General features: G+C 36.0%; 1 protein-coding gene across 2 annotated transcripts in view; it reads right to left on the bottom strand.

The window, feature by feature from the left end:
- LRPPRC (leucine rich pentatricopeptide repeat containing) overlaps positions 1 to 17653 on the bottom strand; it is a 90458-nt gene that overhangs the window by 66559 nt on the left and 6246 nt on the right. Inside the window, exons 2-11 of one of the 2 annotated variants that reach the window (XM_065679514.1) lie at positions 11673 to 11878; positions 8288 to 8410; positions 7465 to 7586; positions 7319 to 7377; positions 6464 to 6550; positions 5863 to 5989; positions 4741 to 4885; positions 3843 to 3985; positions 3470 to 3575; positions 3284 to 3391 (exon numbers count right to left, since the gene is read on the bottom strand). In XM_065679514.1, the coding sequence (XP_065535586.1) occupies positions 3284 to 3391; positions 3470 to 3575; positions 3843 to 3985; positions 4741 to 4885; positions 5863 to 5989; positions 6464 to 6550; positions 7319 to 7377; positions 7465 to 7586; positions 8288 to 8410; positions 11673 to 11878 (1226 nt within the window). The remainder of the gene's footprint in view (positions 1 to 3283; positions 3392 to 3469; positions 3576 to 3842; positions 3986 to 4740; positions 4886 to 5862; positions 5990 to 6463; positions 6551 to 7318; positions 7378 to 7464; positions 7587 to 8287; positions 8411 to 11672; positions 11879 to 17653) is intronic. The other variant, XM_065679515.1, reaches the window with a different exon arrangement.

The following is a 17653-nucleotide window of genomic DNA, read 5'->3' as shown; positions in this document are numbered from 1 at the left end:
AGTCGTGCTTCTTCCTAAAGCAGTGCCATCATAACAGAGGGAATATCAAACGCACTTACGTACAGTTATACATGTGCAAGGGCAGTAAAACTGGGCTTTAAGCAGCTTTCTAAGGAAACAAAAAATTAAAACTCCAGTTGGAAAACTGAGGTTGCATTCAGTAAAACAACGTAATTTAATGTATAGTTGCTGTGCTCTTAATTTCGGATGCACACATGAAGTTGTGCGCCAGAACAGACTGTCTACAAAACAGTATTTTTGTGAAGTCACCACCCTTATTCCCCTCTGGACTCAGACTCTTATTTCTCTTATATTTCAAAGTAAAAATTGAATTACCATTCAACCATGATTAATGTATATAACAACATTTCTGTAGAAACTAAAAGTGAAATACACAACTGACTTTTAAGAACTGTCTTTAAAAAATAACATTATTATACAAGGATGAAGGGAAGCTACTGAATTTTGAGTAATGAAGTGTAAGTCAAAGATTTCTGCTTATTTATACCAGGCTCTCCTGGTTTCAGTGTATAATCTGATACAAGATGAATCTCAGTGCCAACAACAGTTTCAGCTCCACCACATATTGGTATTTCAAAACCTGCAAACACTTTCCATTCCTAAAAGCCTAACAGGTTTTCCTTACATATGGAAATAATTACTTATCACCTTATATAAAAATATACATAAAGGCAAGAATGCCCCTCTGAAATTATATGCCTGCATAAAATGATTGAAAAAGAGCTGTTTGCTGTTTCACAGTGGTTAGGTTCTCTACAATGAATTTAAAAACGGCTGTGCTTAGTTTCATCCCTCTTAGCCATTACTTCATCGCTACTTTTCTTCGAAGCTCAACTCCATAATACAGAAGAGTTAGGGAATTTCCTTTGATATCTGGTGTCAGCTTTTGTTAAAATAAGCATCAGATAAATATATAATTGAATACTGGTACTAGTTACATAATTGTTTGGGTCACGTTATATGCACTGATTCAGACATTTGTACCCTGCAGTTCTGGACAGGTTCTGCTTACATTGTGCATTCCTTAATGACTATTTCATCCACTGACTACATCCCATCAGATTTTTTAATATGTTTTTTCCTCAAAGCTCTTGTCCATTTTCTGTCTTGCTGACACTGAGATGCAAAATTACCAATATTAGGCTGGGCATTACTACTTTATAGAGAAAGGAATTATTACCTCATTTCTGGCATGGGATGTGATACACTATCTATATAGTTTTGTGTATCTATATAGTTTTTTGTTCACACAGCTCTACTATTTTTTTCTGCTACAAAGCACTGTTCTGTTAATTTACTATCTGCCGTCACCTTTACATTCTCACTGCAGCACTATTTTTTTCTCTACTTTTACAAAACAGTTTCAGGGTAGGTGCTTTTTTCCCCCTTATTTACTTTATTTCAAAGGTATTGGTTGTATTTTCAGAGAGCAGATCTCATGTATTGATTTTTTTTTTACTAAATTTCAAAAAACGAATGTGAGCTTACATATGGAAAAGAACAACTTACTTCACTGCGCCAATAATAATTCCACTGATTCCTCACTGCAAAAGAAGTTGCATAGATATCTTCTTATGTATTTTAACAATTGCAAAATCACTGACTTCTGTAGGTATGCACACAGTAGTAACATTCCCATTTCACAATTCAAACTTTGAGACCAAGTATCAGGTCACAAAAATGTGCTTGCAAATCCACAGCATTATCATCCAGACATACAGAAGTTTATGTATTCAATGCCTTTGCACATATAAAAAGAAAGGCTCTCTAGAAAATGGCAAAGCCAGAATTGAGGGTTTCTTGATCATTTTCTTTTCGATTTGCTTACATGACTTCCAACAGGAACTACTAGGCAAAGCACAGTCAGTTTCTACAGGCAACCTCTGATCTTGCCAGTGATCTCAAAAGATGTGAAAACTTAAGTTTGTCCAGATGGTCAGATACTGCTTCAGTTCTGGGAGCTAAGTCTAAATAAAAAAATACTTCCGACTTTCCTTGTTATTGTGTTAGTGAAGTAAAACCTTCCATGGAGTAACAGAAAATTTGCTTTATCAGTAGGGAAGCATGAGACTGATTTCAATTTACTCATTTTTGGCAAAGTTGGACTTCAAGTCAGTCACAAAGGACAAAACTAAAACAATGTCACTTGATGCTGACTAGAATAGAACTTTCAAGCATTTGATTCTCTTCCAGAACAGAACTTTAAAGCATTTGAAAATCTGGGAGAAGACAAACTTGAGAAGTTGCCTAGCAGGAACAGAGCCTAAGGAGTTAATAAAAACTGAATACTGTTTTCATAAAGGCTTTTTGAAAAAGACTTGAGACATTTTTATAGCCAGAAACAATTAGGGAATACTTGTTCCAGCATTTCTTCCAAACTGGAATGTGACTGTATATTTAAGATAAAATTGCGATATGAAGAGTCTGCTAAAAGCACTTTTTTTTTGTTTGTGCATTTTGTTTGTCACCCAGTGTCACACTAACAACTCTGCATCTCATTCTAAAGCACATTATACTGTGAGATAAGATGAAAAAGACAGTTTTTTGTTTCCCCAAGGGGGAAGTACTTCTGTTAAAAGCATCTTTTTACAATACCATTCTTTCTGAATTACCAATAACGCAAACCAAAGAATTAGATACTGTACTCTAAAATTTAATATTTGTTCAATTCTTATTCATATCCCGTAGACATCCCCATGTGTAACAGGGGAAAGTATGTTAAATGCTTAAACCTACTTAAGAACCCCAAAGATTGAGCATTTTTGTCCTTCAATCAGTATGCTGTCAGGTCAGGCTCATACATTCAGCAGTGTAAGTTCTCCTGCAGTTTTTATGATTGTAATGAAACTCATTTTTGCCTTATTAGGTCAAAAATAAGAAGCTGGCTTGAATAAAGGTTTGGGTTTGCAGTCCAAAAGAGCTATTACAACATTACCTTACTTTTAAATTCTTCTCTCAGATTTCAGTTGCTTCAAGAGTAAGCTCCATAAAAGGTAATGAGCAGCAAAAAGAACCAGCGGAAGGCAGAAAGAATGTGAAGAGTTAAAACTCTGCCACATATTTCTATGCAAAAGTAGATTTTACATTTGTAGATCTGTATGTAACACGATTAAGAAGGAACAATTGTTTGCAACAAATAAGACACGCAGCAAGGTCTTCGTTTACTTTCAAGAGTCTGCTGAATCTCAAAGCAATGTTTTAGTAAAGATTTGTGCACTAGATCTGCAGTAAAGACAGAGGAGCTACTTATCAGATAACTAACCTTTAAGATTGTTCTCTTTCTGGAACTTAACGAGCAGTGGCCAGAAATAGTGAGGTCTGAGTGGCAGGCCTTCCTTTTTCATCGTCTTCATCAAGTCAATGGCTAAGGCTGAAAACATTCACAAGATAATTAAACAGCAACCAAGTACTTTAAATCAGCAGAAGAAAAATTAAATAAGCAGAATACCTGCTTTGTTGGCCTCCAAAGCACAACGCAAAACAAATGGCAGTGGTGCTGAGTGCATTTTTGCTTCTTGTAGCTCCTTACAAAACTGCTCCAGCTTGTTCATTGGCTGCAAATAATTTTAAATAATTATTGTTCAATTTCTCAAATTGTTAAGAATGTCAGACTCTTATAATGTTTAGGAAGCAGATATTACATATGCCAAACGTAATTCCTGTGTGAATTTCTATTTACTATACAAATTAATATGAAAAAAATAAAATCCTTTTTTTTATTCTTTATGAACTGTACAAAAAATCTACCATTTTCCATTTTCACAGTTGCATAATACACAGTTATTAGTCTATAAGGGAAAAAATACTACTATTCTGCATACCATATCTCTATTTACACAATGTTGCAAGAAGAAGCTACCCTGGTCCATATTATCACGTGAGAAATTGGGAAAAGACTTCAAAATACGGAAACTTATATCTTCGAAGCCGTGAGTTATCAGTGTCAAACACAGGTTCATTGCATCTAGCAATTGAAAAAAAAAAAAAAAAACAACAAAATTAAGTGCATGTAACTATTTTCATACTAAACCACTAGGATTAGTGAAAGCTAGCAAAGTAAATGTTTTACAAGTTTCATGAGCATACCCTAAAACATGATGAACCAATTAAATTTGAGACGCCCTTTTCCAGATTTACATTTATCAATGAAATTCACTTTTCTCATTAGAAGACTATGCCAAAAATTACAGAAGCATCACTACTGCAGCATGACAGAAGGATACTAAATAACAGAAGGATACACATTCCCAGACATGTCAAGAAAGATAAAATGTATGAAATATAATTAACAGTTATCAATCAGATTACGCATACTGGGATCCAAAAGCGACTAACTGTGGATAAAGAAAACTATTCTCCGTGTTTAGCCTCCCTTTTAATGATATTCACAAAGAGCTGTAATTTCTGTTGCGACAACAGTGCTTGAGGAAAGGACTCCACACTTAACTGCTCTCCTAGAAAATCTTAATGAATTTTATAAGGTTAAAAAAATTGATTAATTTTTGTATTTAAGCAATTGAGACTGGTTTATATGAAAATTTTGTACACTGTTATTTAAAGTATACTAATGGCAAAAGTATTATTTTCCTTAAGTATTTAAGAGGAAAGTACAAAATTACCTGTTTCCAGTAACATTAGTTATTGTTGGGGTAAAAAAAGGAAAATGCTTTCCCTCTCCACCCAGAGTAGCAACCACTGTTGTAGCAAACAAGAACATACCTGGAATTAATTCCTTTTCAAATCTTATGCGTTCCTTAATATCTTCAATGTACTGAGGATACCCAGCCTTGGCGAGGCTAAAAATCACCTGCATCAAAACCCTATCCATAAGGTACCCTTCAGTCTTCTCAATCTGTTCTAGAGTCTGTAAACCAGAATAAATTTAATATTAATAAACTCCAAAGTGACCCAATTCAGGATACATTTAAACAAAAAATAAAATAATTAAAATCACAAAAAGCTGTGGGTTTTTTCCTTCTTTTAAAACCATGGGGTTAGGTTATTAGGGAGAATACACAACATCTATGGAGAGGGCCTCAAAAACACCTTTAGACTGCAAAGAAGAAAAAGAGACAGGTAAAAGATGACTTTCATTGATATGACTCATTGTGAGATGACTTTCAAAAAGAAATTACTTTGAAAAGGGGAGAATGATTAATCAATCTTTTTGTTACTGTTTGGAAAGAGGATGGTTGAAGATATAATTTGTAAGTCACAGAACACTGTGATGTTTTCCACATCCTCTTCCTTGATTTGGTCCACTCCACCTGATACTACTTGTTAAACTGAAACCAATTTTTTTTTCTGCATTCCTTTCCAAATAGTTCATTGATTTAAAAAAAAAAATAGAAGAGAGAACTGGAAAAAAAAATCATGTACACAAAAGGCTGTAAGGCAGCATTATCTTATCCGTACTTCATGAATACCTAAGCTATTGGTATGAAATCTCAAAAATCAGTATTAGTGGAAAGATTCTGTGGCTTCAATGGGAGCAGGATAATCAAGGTGTACTTTTCATTTATTTTCATAAATAAATATATATTTCTCATATGCATTATTTGCCTCTTTTCAAAAAAAGACTGAATTATTAAATCACTCACTGGCAAATCTATCTTCTCAGAGTAAAAGGCAACTATAGAAAGAAACTGATTTTTCACAAACTATGAGACTGCCTTCAGTTTTCCAGCTATTCAGATAACCAAAAAGTTTAATTGCCGCAGACTAGGAAGAACCAAGTTATAAAATTCAGTATTATTCCTCCTGCATGGATAGAAAGCATTCCAAAGTTAAACTGAACAAGAGATCAATCAAGTTTATTATTTAAAATTAAACTTAAAATACCTTTTTCATGCTATCAGCATCACCCTTTTCAGCATACACATTCAGTAGTGATAAATAGGTGTCTGGACCTGGTTCCACACCAGCCATCCTCATCACTGAAAGGATATTTTCTGCACTCTTAATATCCCTAAAAGAATTCAGAAGAAAGACCCTCAGTAGATTTAATTGTAATAATGTTTATTGTGACTTCCACAATTACTTATTAAATTAATTAGAATTGGAAACAGACAGCAAGAAGCTCAGAGAAACTTGCTTTAACTGAGCAAATCCTGAAAGGTGAAAACGCAAATCTTTGAATTACTGTATTACTTAAAATACTCTTTCAACTTTACAGCTGAAAAAGTTCCAAACAAAACACAGCAAATTTATTTTTCAAACAGTACAAAAGTACAGTAATTTATCTTGAAATGCAAGATCTTCAGACAAGAAATACCTACTTCCTTTGCTGAATAGCCCAGTTTTGCTTCAAAAATGAAAAGACAGTCTTCTACATATTATTATTCAAACCCATCACACTATTCTGTAGCTTGCAATTTTTCTGTACCGTATCACTTTATATTGTGGTAAAAATAAAACAAAAGAAAAAGGTATTAAACATTACCCTGATCTTGCATGACCTTTCACAAGGCTACTGAATACTGCCTCAGTGATTGGAAGATCTTTGTTCTTCATAAATCCAAGAATCTGACTGCAAAATACAAGACAATGAAAGATCAGATTTTTTTTTCCCTTTGAAAAGGTAGACTAGTGAGATATTGCTGCTCTGCTGGACAAGTACTGCATGATCAAACAAAATGAAATCTTGATGTCACTGAGCAATTACATTTGGGGACACTGCATAACAAGCTCATGATTTGGTCATCCTCATTTTTTCAGATGAATTGTATTTGTCACTTTGAAATACACAAGACACAAGCGTGCAGCTGGTTTTTGTATGGTTTTGGGGTAAATTTTATCTTCCTTTTACTTATTTCTTATGCCCAGCATTCCCACTGTTGCAATGTAAACTCGCTAAGATTAAAATGTTAGACAGATATCCAGGAAGCCCTAAGTAATAACAAACACAACAATCAGAATTACTACTATTTGCTCCTTAGCCCACTTTGTTGTCAAATGCCTTTCCCAATAGCCACTTTCTTACTTAGGCAGTAAGCCTTCATAACCTTAGGCTTTTTCATGCTGGCTCTAGAAATGACAAAGCAAGTTATTTTCTGAGCAACCTGAATACAACTTGATTTGATCACACTGGTCTTTCGCTTATTTTTATTTTGCTTGTGTAGATTCCTGCTGTCTCCAAGGAGCTGCTCTTCAGTACTTGGTTAAAATATACTTAAACCCCCTCTTTGCTTTGCTCAATTTATAAGAATTACACCAAAACGAGTGTTAACATTAACAGTAGGGAATACAAGATACAGATTGTGTGAAAATCCCTTTAAACATAAACACAAAAGAATACCTTGCTCCTTCAATGTCACCCTCATTGCAATAGGCAGCAATCAACCTTTGGTATGTAACCTACAGAAAACAGAAAGGGCAAGTTAATGATTTCTATCCAATAAATGGATACTACTATTAAGAATGAAGGTATAAAGGGGTACCTACTCGATTGGGCTGCACATTGGCTTCCTCCATTCTGGCCAAGAATTCAGTTGGAGAAAATTTGTGCTCATTCTGAAGGTAGACTTTAAGCAAAGCATTATAATGGCTTGTATCATACACAGCACCTAAGGAAATATTTCAACCCCAGTCAGTGAATGCAGATTCTCTAAATTCAACACTATTTTATAGCTTTCTCAGGTATTTAATTTCATATCAATTTTATTCTGTATGATCTTTATGTATAATGAGACTGCTTCCTTTTATCCACCTTTAAAATATCAGACATCTATTTAACAGCACATACGCTTATAAAGGCTAAAACATAAGAGCACAGTAACATGAATGCTTGTGTGCATGTTATTTCACAATCTCTGCAGCTGTATTTATTATACAGATTCACCAATATTACTATCAAGAAGAAGTTCACCTACGCATCATCTATACATAAATAATTAAAATATCATCTGATAAACTAGCTGGTAGCACTAGGTGTATTCAGCTCAACAGATAACACGGTAACATCTGACATCAAGAAAAGTAAAATGCATTCTTACAATAATAAAAGTGAAGCAAAAGTCCACTTTAAGCATCTTACAAGAAAAATCTTCAGATTTATTATTAACACCCCTAGATGTCAGTATAACTCCCAGAATAGGAAACAGGTCTCTCACCTGAATATTAAAACCTAGTGATTATTCGGTAATGTGTATTTGCTGTTGTAACCTAACATTTAAACACTAGTAAAATACATGCAGTCTTCTGTTATAAAGAAAGTAACTGAAGCTCACAGCTGTTCTTGGCAGAGGGACTAACAAAACCAACCTACCCAGTTCTTTCATCTTGTCCCATATCACATGAGCTAGCTGTGTTCTTTCAGGTGACAATACCTCTGGTAAAAGAGCACCACAACTTCTCAACAAAAGCAAGGTCTGGTTACTCCCTGGACTCCCTGCAAGTGGAACACAATGACAAATTTCTTTATAAATAATTATGCATTTAATATTAGAAAATAAGATTCTAAATTGACCCACTGAAATACATAAGCATTTTGTATAGGATACTATCTTCTCCACAATTGAAGATTTTTACAAATCAGGATACCCAAATGATTAAACAATGATGACGCTATTATGCATTATCATGAAAAAGACTCACAATAAAACCTACCATTTAGTACTAATGATCTCTGCTTAGCAGAAATTTTAAAACACGTAACACAAAATACTAAACTTGGGTGATCTGGTATATTAATTTCCCAATCTAAGTCCTGTAGATCATTTTATCCTAACAGGGACATAACTTTCTGGTCAATTGCTAACATCGCAGAATAATTCTTACCACTTCCATACTACCACAGAACTGGTATTCAGAGACATTCCACACTGAAATTTGTATTTCCACTTCTGTTCATGCCCAATATAAAACAAATGAGACAGTTCACATATAGAGAACAGTGAAGGAACCTGCAGGAATATTTATATTCCTTATCCTTATTATCTTTATACTTATTCCTTATAATCTTTAGATTGGATATAAGGAGGAAATTCTTTCCTGTTAGGGTGGTGAGGCACTGGAATCGGTTGCCCAGGGAGGTTGTGAGTGCTCCATCCCTGGCAGTGTTCAAGGCCAGGTTGGATGAAGCCTTGGGTGGGATGGTCTAGTGTGAGGTGTCCCTGCCCATGGCAGGGGGGTTGGAAATAGATGATCTTGAGGTCCTTTCCAACCCTAACTATTCTATGATTCTATGATTCGATGATTATCACCTGTTTATCATCTCTGACTTCTGCACTACCACCAGAATATTGAATAAGTAACTATAAATTCATTTGTCTTTCTTGGACTTCATTACTACTCCCGAGACAAAGAAAGGCAGAGCTGCCACATGTAGCACAGATTACACAATAATCTGGAGACAATTTTTTTTTTGATCTCATCTTCATAAGCAAACCCAACCATTTCAAATAAAATGGTATTTCCTTAGAAAGCAGCATGGAGTTAAAGAAAAAAAAAGAGGGGGGAAGGGGATAGAAAATATTGCCTATTTGTTTCCTATCAAAGAGAAAGTTATATTGCAAAAGTAATTTCATTTAACAAGGAGCAAGACAAATGTTTGCATCAACATAAATGATTGAAAAAATGAAAAATACGTAAGGTTTTCTATCTCAGAGATGTCCAGGCAGACTTGAAATACTGAGACTGCCAATATTACTTGAAGTCCAGAGCATCATTCACGTTTTATAAGTTACTTCTAAATCATCATGCCAACACTCCAAAGTTGTGTACAGCTCAGCACAGAGGCAGAAGCTGTTGCCAGTAGAGATCTCCAGCTGCTGCTGATTGCTGTATGTCTAATTTTTAATTACAGAGAGCCGTAGAAACAGCTATAAAATAACAGCAAAATAAAATAAAAACCCATCAACACCAGAAATCTATACACGATCTAGAATTAGATCTTCAGGTATCAAAAAGGACCAGCAGATCTAGGATACCACATAACTATTGTAAACTACATGCAAGAGCACGATCTACAGCAGAAAGGTTATTGACACTGTGTAAACTCATGCAGGAAGAAACGCAAACAGTAGTGGGGAAAATAATAAGCAATAATGAGGAAAGAAAACAAGTAACTTAAAACACTGAGAGGGGGCAGGTTCAAATTGCAAGAAGGGATCTGAACTTCCCATGACATAATGGGGTGGTGAGAGAAATCATAGTTTATGATGTATTTTAAGACTATGACTTTTTTTAAGACTAGCTTTTTAATCCCTGCATACGACTGGTTCATGTAATAAAAACACCAACACATCTCCAGTTGCACACCACCAGTGTTATGCTAGTGACAGAGTACTTTGAAAGACAGAAGAAACAGGAAAAGGTCTGGCAGTATGACAATGGAAAGATGCGCGACTACACACACAGGAAGCACGTTTGGGCATTTTTTTGCGTTGCAATTAGAAATGGAAAAACAATACAAAGGCAGGCAAGTCTTTAAGAAATCAAGAGTTACTAACCTCCCACACTTCCGCTAGATGAGTTTTCAACATTATTAATAAAGGACTGAATTTTTCATCTGGAAATATGTAATTTATTCTTATAGCATCCTAGTTACATCTCTTGTGAAGTTCTACACTTTTAACTATACTTACACAACCCAAGGAAACCACTGCAAGCAGTTAATCTTTTCTTAATACGCATTCCTAAAAAACTATGTAACTAATCAAAGATCATAAAGAACTGTGATTTGCAAATAACCTTAGGGACACAAAATTCTTGCCAATCCACACTCACAAATTACAAATTTATACCTAAAAAAGACAAAAAACTGTCAGAATCAGGAAGAATACTTCAAGCAAAAAGAAAACACTAAAAAGTTCAAAAGAGAGCATGAAGTGAAGACAGCTTTTAAACAGTAAACCAGATGACTTAAAAGCACAATCCCATGTATATAAGGTATTAGCAGTCCAGAGCAAAGTTTAAAATTAATACAAAACAATACATGCTATCTCTGATAAATATTAGCAGTAGTACTTAGTATATTTAGCAAATAGCTCCACTGACTAATCCTAACTGGTACCAAACCTTACCAACTGTGGTACCTGGTTTTCAAAATATTGATGTAGTCTAGCTATTTTTAGCCAAAAAAAGTACTGAATCTGTCAGAATTAATGCCTCAGCCGCTTATTTTTGGCTTACTTAAAAAAAACGCCTACTTTCTTGTCCTGAGTATCAGAGCTACCTGGCAATGGGGAAACTTGGGGATCACCTCGACATTTCCCTGTTACAGTTCCAGTTTAACACAACCAACCTCTTAAGGATAGCATGGTTTATTACAGACATTTAAAAAAATATACTGTGTAAAAGGGAGATAAGATCCCTGTTTGGAATGCCGAAAACAGTTATATGAGGAAAGCGTAACATTACCAGATTAAAAATCTACAATAAGCAAGGCAGTACAATCAGACACCTTAGAAGTACACTGAAGTTTAACAAGACTTAAAAATCACAAAGCAAAAAGAAGTAAATGTGTGCATTCAAAGCAAAATAATCTCTAAAGCATTTTAAGTCTGTGCATCAATGTATGTAGCAGATTAAATAACACTTACAGACAAAATATAAATGAGAAATCTTTCTATTAATTTCCTTGGTTTGACGTACTGTTATACTGCAGCTTAAACGTAGCTTTCCTGTGGTTTTAAATGGAAGCAACTTACCTGCTTTGCAGATTTCATCAAAGACTTTCAGTAGGAGACTTTTAGGGATGCGGCCAGTTTTTCTGACAGAGTTATCCAGTTTGTTGAATGCCCAATCAAACTGCCACGTCCGCCGGGTTGGAACTTCTGAAACTGGTTCTTCTTTAACACTTCCCTCCTGCTGAGGTGCAGCTGTAAGGAACCTTATTTGGTGCACAGTGTTTCTGCTTAAATAAAAACAGAAAAACAAAAAGGGTACACTTCTGTGAGTCACTTTGCAACTAGAGGCACATAATGTCAAACAGATAATGCACCTCTTGCTGATGAACAGCTCCTCAGAAGCATTCCATATTGATATATAAACACATACAGGTGATTCATTTCAGTGTCTTTCTACTTAAAAATACATAGTCATCTCTATTTTCTCACAGTGACAACTCTGTCTCTGAGATTTTCACCTGGATTCACCTCAAGTTAAATGGTTCAAATGCTATTACCACAAAAATAAACTTTTTTAATCACCAACTGCTTTAAAGGTCTACTGTCCCATTACAGCTTCTCACAAAAGCTCTCACATGCTTCTGAAAAATCACTGCAAGAACAGTCACAGACATCTCTTCCACTGCACAGCAAATCATACTTTTCGGTTAAGAAAGTTACTACAGAGCCCAGTGTTTTAGACAACAATGGCTTACAGAACAACAGGATCATTCCTCATTCGTCAAGATTTACATTGAGTGTGAAGCTGCCATCATGCAATGTAAAGCAAACATTGACACTGGATTTCTCTAGGATACTGCATCCAACTCAGGGGCCCCCAACATAAGGAGGAAATAGACTTGTCGGAGCCAGCCCAGGGGAGGCCACAGAGATGCTCTAAGGGCTGGAGCACCTCTGCTATGCAGACAGGCTGAGAGAGCTGGGCTTGTTCAGTCTGGAGAAGGCTCTGGAGAGACCTTAGAGCAGCTTCCAGTGCCTAAAGGGGCTGACAAGAAAAATAGAGAGGGGCTTTTGACAAGGGCCTGTAGGGACAGAACATGGGGGAATGGCTTTAACCTGACAGAGGGGAGACTGAGATGAGACATTAGGAAGAAATTCTTCCCTGTGAGGATGCTGAGGCGCTGGCACAGGGTGCCCCGAGAAGCTGTGGCTGCCCCGTCCCTGGCAGTGTTCAAGGCCAGGTAGGACAGGGCTTGGAGCAACCTGGTCTAATGGAAGGTGTCCCTGTCCATGGCAGGGGTTGGAACTGGATAAGCTTAGAGGTCCCTTCCAACCCAAACCATTCCATGATAATTATTTATTACCTCAAATAATGTCTGACAACAAGAAGCAAAATGAGAAAGTGTTCTTATTTCTATCTAAACAACAAAAGCTTGCCAATTTTATTGTTTCCTTTAAAGAGCAAGTTGACGTACATAAGAATAAGAAAATAGCATTTCTGCCACAGCAGAATTGGGAACAGCTTGTGCAGGTAAAATTATCGTCACACACAAGCATTTTTGGAATTCTCTTCTCAGTTGTCCTTACAACTTCACAAAGTAACTCAGACTATGCTCCTCCAGAACACTATACAAAGGAAGTTATACATGCTGGATGGCAAAAAGAAGATCCAGCAGCTTCTGAAGCTGCCCTTCCTCATCTCTGGCTCTCTAGACAGCTCTTGAGCTAAATTTATGTAAACTTTCTAGACTAGTTAAAAACCTCCCCAAACAACTAGCTGTTGTATTCCCTGCTGCTACACACGCTCCAGGAGTCTTAAGCAGTAATGACTGCACATTTGTTGAAACAGCAGCCTAAAAGCAAGGAGAGCTGGCATCCTCTACAAACTGACCCCCACCCTGGAGCTTTTTCACAGGTGTATCTGCTGGCTGGTTTCTCACCAAAAGATAGTGCTAGTTTAAGGCTTTAGGAGTGGAAATCTAATAGATGAGAAAAAGCTTGCTGGCAATTCACTGCTTCAGCAGCATTGGCAGCAAGCTGCTAAACGACAGAAAAAACGTAAGGTGGGTGCATATCATCACGGTGGGAAAAACCAGACTGGTGGTTTACCATCTGGTTGCCTCTTGTGAGTAGGAAGTACCCCAAACACCACTTTTTTCTTGCTGTTTGAAATAATGATTTGATAACTGAGCAGTCCATCAGTTCTAGGAGCAAAACTCTTTAAATAAAACCAGCCTGAATCAGAATCTGTTTCATAATAGAGCTGTGAGAACAGTTAAACAGAAGATGCCCAATTTCTGAAGGCATGAAAAAAAATCCTTTAGTAATGACGAACATCACTACCACTACCTTGAGAAAGGCATTACCTTTTTCAAGCAGGCAAATTTTACATTGCCCAATCTCAAGTTTCTTTCTGAAGAATTTTTCAGAGTCCAGCAAATAATCTGCATTTTATTTGACTAGGGAAAGGACAAGGAAGAAAGAACTGAAGAATTAAAAAACCTGCCTAAAAAGGAGAGATCCCCTCAAGTCTCAGTGGTACCTCCTTCTAGACGCAGGTTCTCAACCATTCCTTTGTGCTAGCCTCTATTTTATTCAGACCCCTCTCTGAGCTATTTTAACTCATGAGCCTGGCACAATACCAATTCAGCCATTTTGGCAAAATCTAACAATTACTGTTCCATTAGACTGCAGTGGAAACAGCTCGTGATGTCCAAAAAACACCACAATGAACCAGAAAAATAATGGAGCAGGAATAGGTGGCTAAAATCAGAGAAACCAGGAAGAAAACCAAGAAACTGAAACACCACTTTTACTGATAAGCAGCTCAGCAGATCAATGCCATCAAACTTCTTTCTGGTTACTAGTAATGTCATCTGTCACTAGAAGTATTTCCAAGGGTATCTTTTTCCCTGATTCTTTCTTTCCTTCCTTCCTTTTCCTCTTCTTCTGCTTCATCCTGTAACCAGACAGGGTACTTTCCCTAACACAGAAATCATTAGACTAATTTAAGGAAAAGTCAGCAGTACAAGGTAAGATGCTAAATCTTAAATCATCTTGGATGTAACGACCAAATGAAACATCTACAAATTAAACTCTTAGACATAAAGAGTAATTCTCAGCTGTGAGCAAGCCATTGTACAGCTCTAACTGACTGCAAGTTTATTTTTTCTTAAATATACAGATAACAAAATGGTATCACCCACTCTTACACCATTAAAAAAACCCTACTTTAAAGTTTTTCGGAATACTTCACGTGAGGTTGGAAAAAATGCTTTGCAAGCCAGCAGCAACACAGGCCTTTGTAAAACAGACATTTAGACTTTGATTTCCATTAACAGTCAAAGCACAAGTGGACAAAACTCCTATGCTCCAGATTAAGACCTGCTATTGTTTTATTGCATTTTTGTAAGTTATTGAATTATCTTGTGTCATATAGCCCACTTTAACTACAAATGATTTTGGTATCTATAATTCTTAAGTCCTAAACTAAAAATGTCATCTTTGAAAGATTCTCCATATGTCAGAGTCCAAAACATTTTAAAGCACTTGCATAGCTCCATCAGATTCAGTATGAAGGTGAAAATAGCACGGGCATGCTCAGCATACACTGGTTTACAGCATGAGAGGATTCTAAAGTTTCATTTGTTACTAAACTTTCCCTGCTTAACATTTAGCAAGTTGCTGTTTCTAACATCAGTTTAGTATATTGTATCAATTGATAAGGTTACACATTGTAAAATATTATAATCTTACATGAACTCTTATTTTCATACACTAAATTAACCTTCTGAAAGATCAGCAGAATTGGGCATTCCTATTTACACACCTCCCAGATATTATCAAGTAGCATACTGGTGTTTCTCTTCATTTACACTGATTACAGACATATTAAGAAATGGCACCATGGGAGTCTGAGTGCCAGTTTTAGACAGGGAGAAAAAGTAAGCGAGTATAAAACAACCTGAGGAACTCAAACTTCAACTGGCATCCACCTAGATTGCCATTATCAATCTTGAGATGCAACATCTTTGAGATACAACAAACCAAGCATCACTGGAGTGCATGTTATCACCTGTACACGTTCAGCACTTGAGTAGATTAACATTTTTATCACAATTTAAGGCACTGTGTAATAGTTAAGCCATAGTAAGAACTTTAAAACAACTGTGGCTTCAAAAGCGGTATGAAGTTGCAGGCATCTACTCTCCTGAATTTGGTTCTTAACACTACAGTCAACTAAGAACACAAAACTTATGAGAATATGGGGGGGAAAAAAAGTAAACATGCTGGGAGCTCACTATTCTAAACAGGCAAGAAAGACAACTGCCAAGAAAATGCAAACTTAGTAAATTAAGGGACATGGTGTGAGGTTTGATTTCAAGCAATCAAGTGAAGGACAGAGCAATGCAATAGAAACTGAAAACTGATACTAATGGCACAACCTCGCCATGAAAAAGAAGCAGCATGCAACAGGAATCTCAAACAGCCTTGTAAAGTTCTTCTTTTCATTTTTAGAAGTTGAGAAAGAACTGACAATTAAGAGGAATTAAAAAAAAAAAAAAGGCTTTTAAATATAGGAAAGATTATTTTAGTAAATAGTCATGCCTCCTAAAACGGAAAAAAAAATCATATAGTGCTTAGCTTTCAGAAAACTAAAACTGCAACCATACTGTAAATTTTAACCACTTTACATGACCAAATTTTAACAAGGAGATGGGGGTATAGCTGCGAATAGGGAACACTGCGCTACGTACTTTCTAGAAATGTTAAGATCTATTTAAGACACACTAATAGATCTTACTCAACCTCCAGTCCTTTGGAATTACCTTTGAAAATTCATGAAAGCTTTGGGAAAAACAGAAGCATAATTTAAAAAAAAAAATTATGAACTGATGTACAGGCTTTTGGCACCATGTTACCTGACAATCTCTGAATCAGACCAAGGAGATACGATGTACTTTTAGTTAGAAAAATAGGGGTTAAACAGTTGTAAAAAAACCCCAAAAAACAACACGAAAAAAAAGACAAAATGCGTATAAAATTAAACTGTGCTGATCAGGATTTGTTGCAAAATTGGGAATATATTTTGTTCAATTCTAAATTAAGCTATATCCTGACCCAAATGGGAAAAGACTGGTACAACCCATGCACATTCAATGATGTCATTAATAGTTTGGACAACAAAAGGGCTAATAAACTTATTACACAATGAAGGTGGCAAACTCTTAGAAGGGGAGCCTCAGACTTCAGAACTATCTTGATTACTTGATGTAATGGTCTGAAATGAACAAAAAGGAAATTCAGTACAGACCAAAGTTGTATATTTTGGACAATGCAGAAACATAAGCTGGTATACAGCTGGATAGGCAACAAAGCAACCAAAGTAGTACTGAAAATGAGCCACTGCTAAACATGAAGCATCACACAGCAAGAAAGAAAACTTCAGTTCTTTAGCTCCTAACAGCAGGAACACAGATGAAATACAGAAATACATGCTTGTCATGATATGTCACTCATAAAAACCAAGTTTAAAAGACTCATCTATGCCATTCCACTTTCCAAGTAAAGAAGCAACTGCACCTAATCCATCAGGCATCACACTGGTAATATTAATTGCTATAATATTAACTGTAACAAAGTATTAGAACAGGATACTATGACAAACTTTATTTAGAAGCTTATAAAGTAAGACTGGTGGGGGACTTATCACGCATGATCTTGGCATTTCTGATCATGCCTCGGTGCTAGAGGTTAGATTACAGTCTTACCACAGTCATGTTTCTCCAATTATTTTAATTAACTTTTTTTCGGAATTAAATGCTATGTTACGCAGCAAAATGGTTGATACTTCTCCCAGGGCTGCAATGAGTGCCAAGTATTTACTTTCATGTACTAAATGGCATTTTAAGATTTTCTCCATATGAAACACCATCTTTTGCAAGCACGTGAAGGAAAACAACAAACTTCAGATCTGTTTAAATCAATCTGATTCTTCCCCAACATATTTCTCTTTACTATGCTTCAGAACTATGTTTCTTTGTACCTACCCAGAGAAGCTC

The sequence above is a fragment of the Lathamus discolor genome, chromosome 5 (genome assembly GCF_037157495.1).
Source record: "Lathamus discolor isolate bLatDis1 chromosome 5, bLatDis1.hap1, whole genome shotgun sequence".
In the NCBI taxonomy this organism is placed as follows: Eukaryota; Metazoa; Chordata; class Aves; order Psittaciformes; family Psittacidae; genus Lathamus; species Lathamus discolor.
This window is presented reverse-complemented; position numbering and strand designations above follow the sequence as displayed.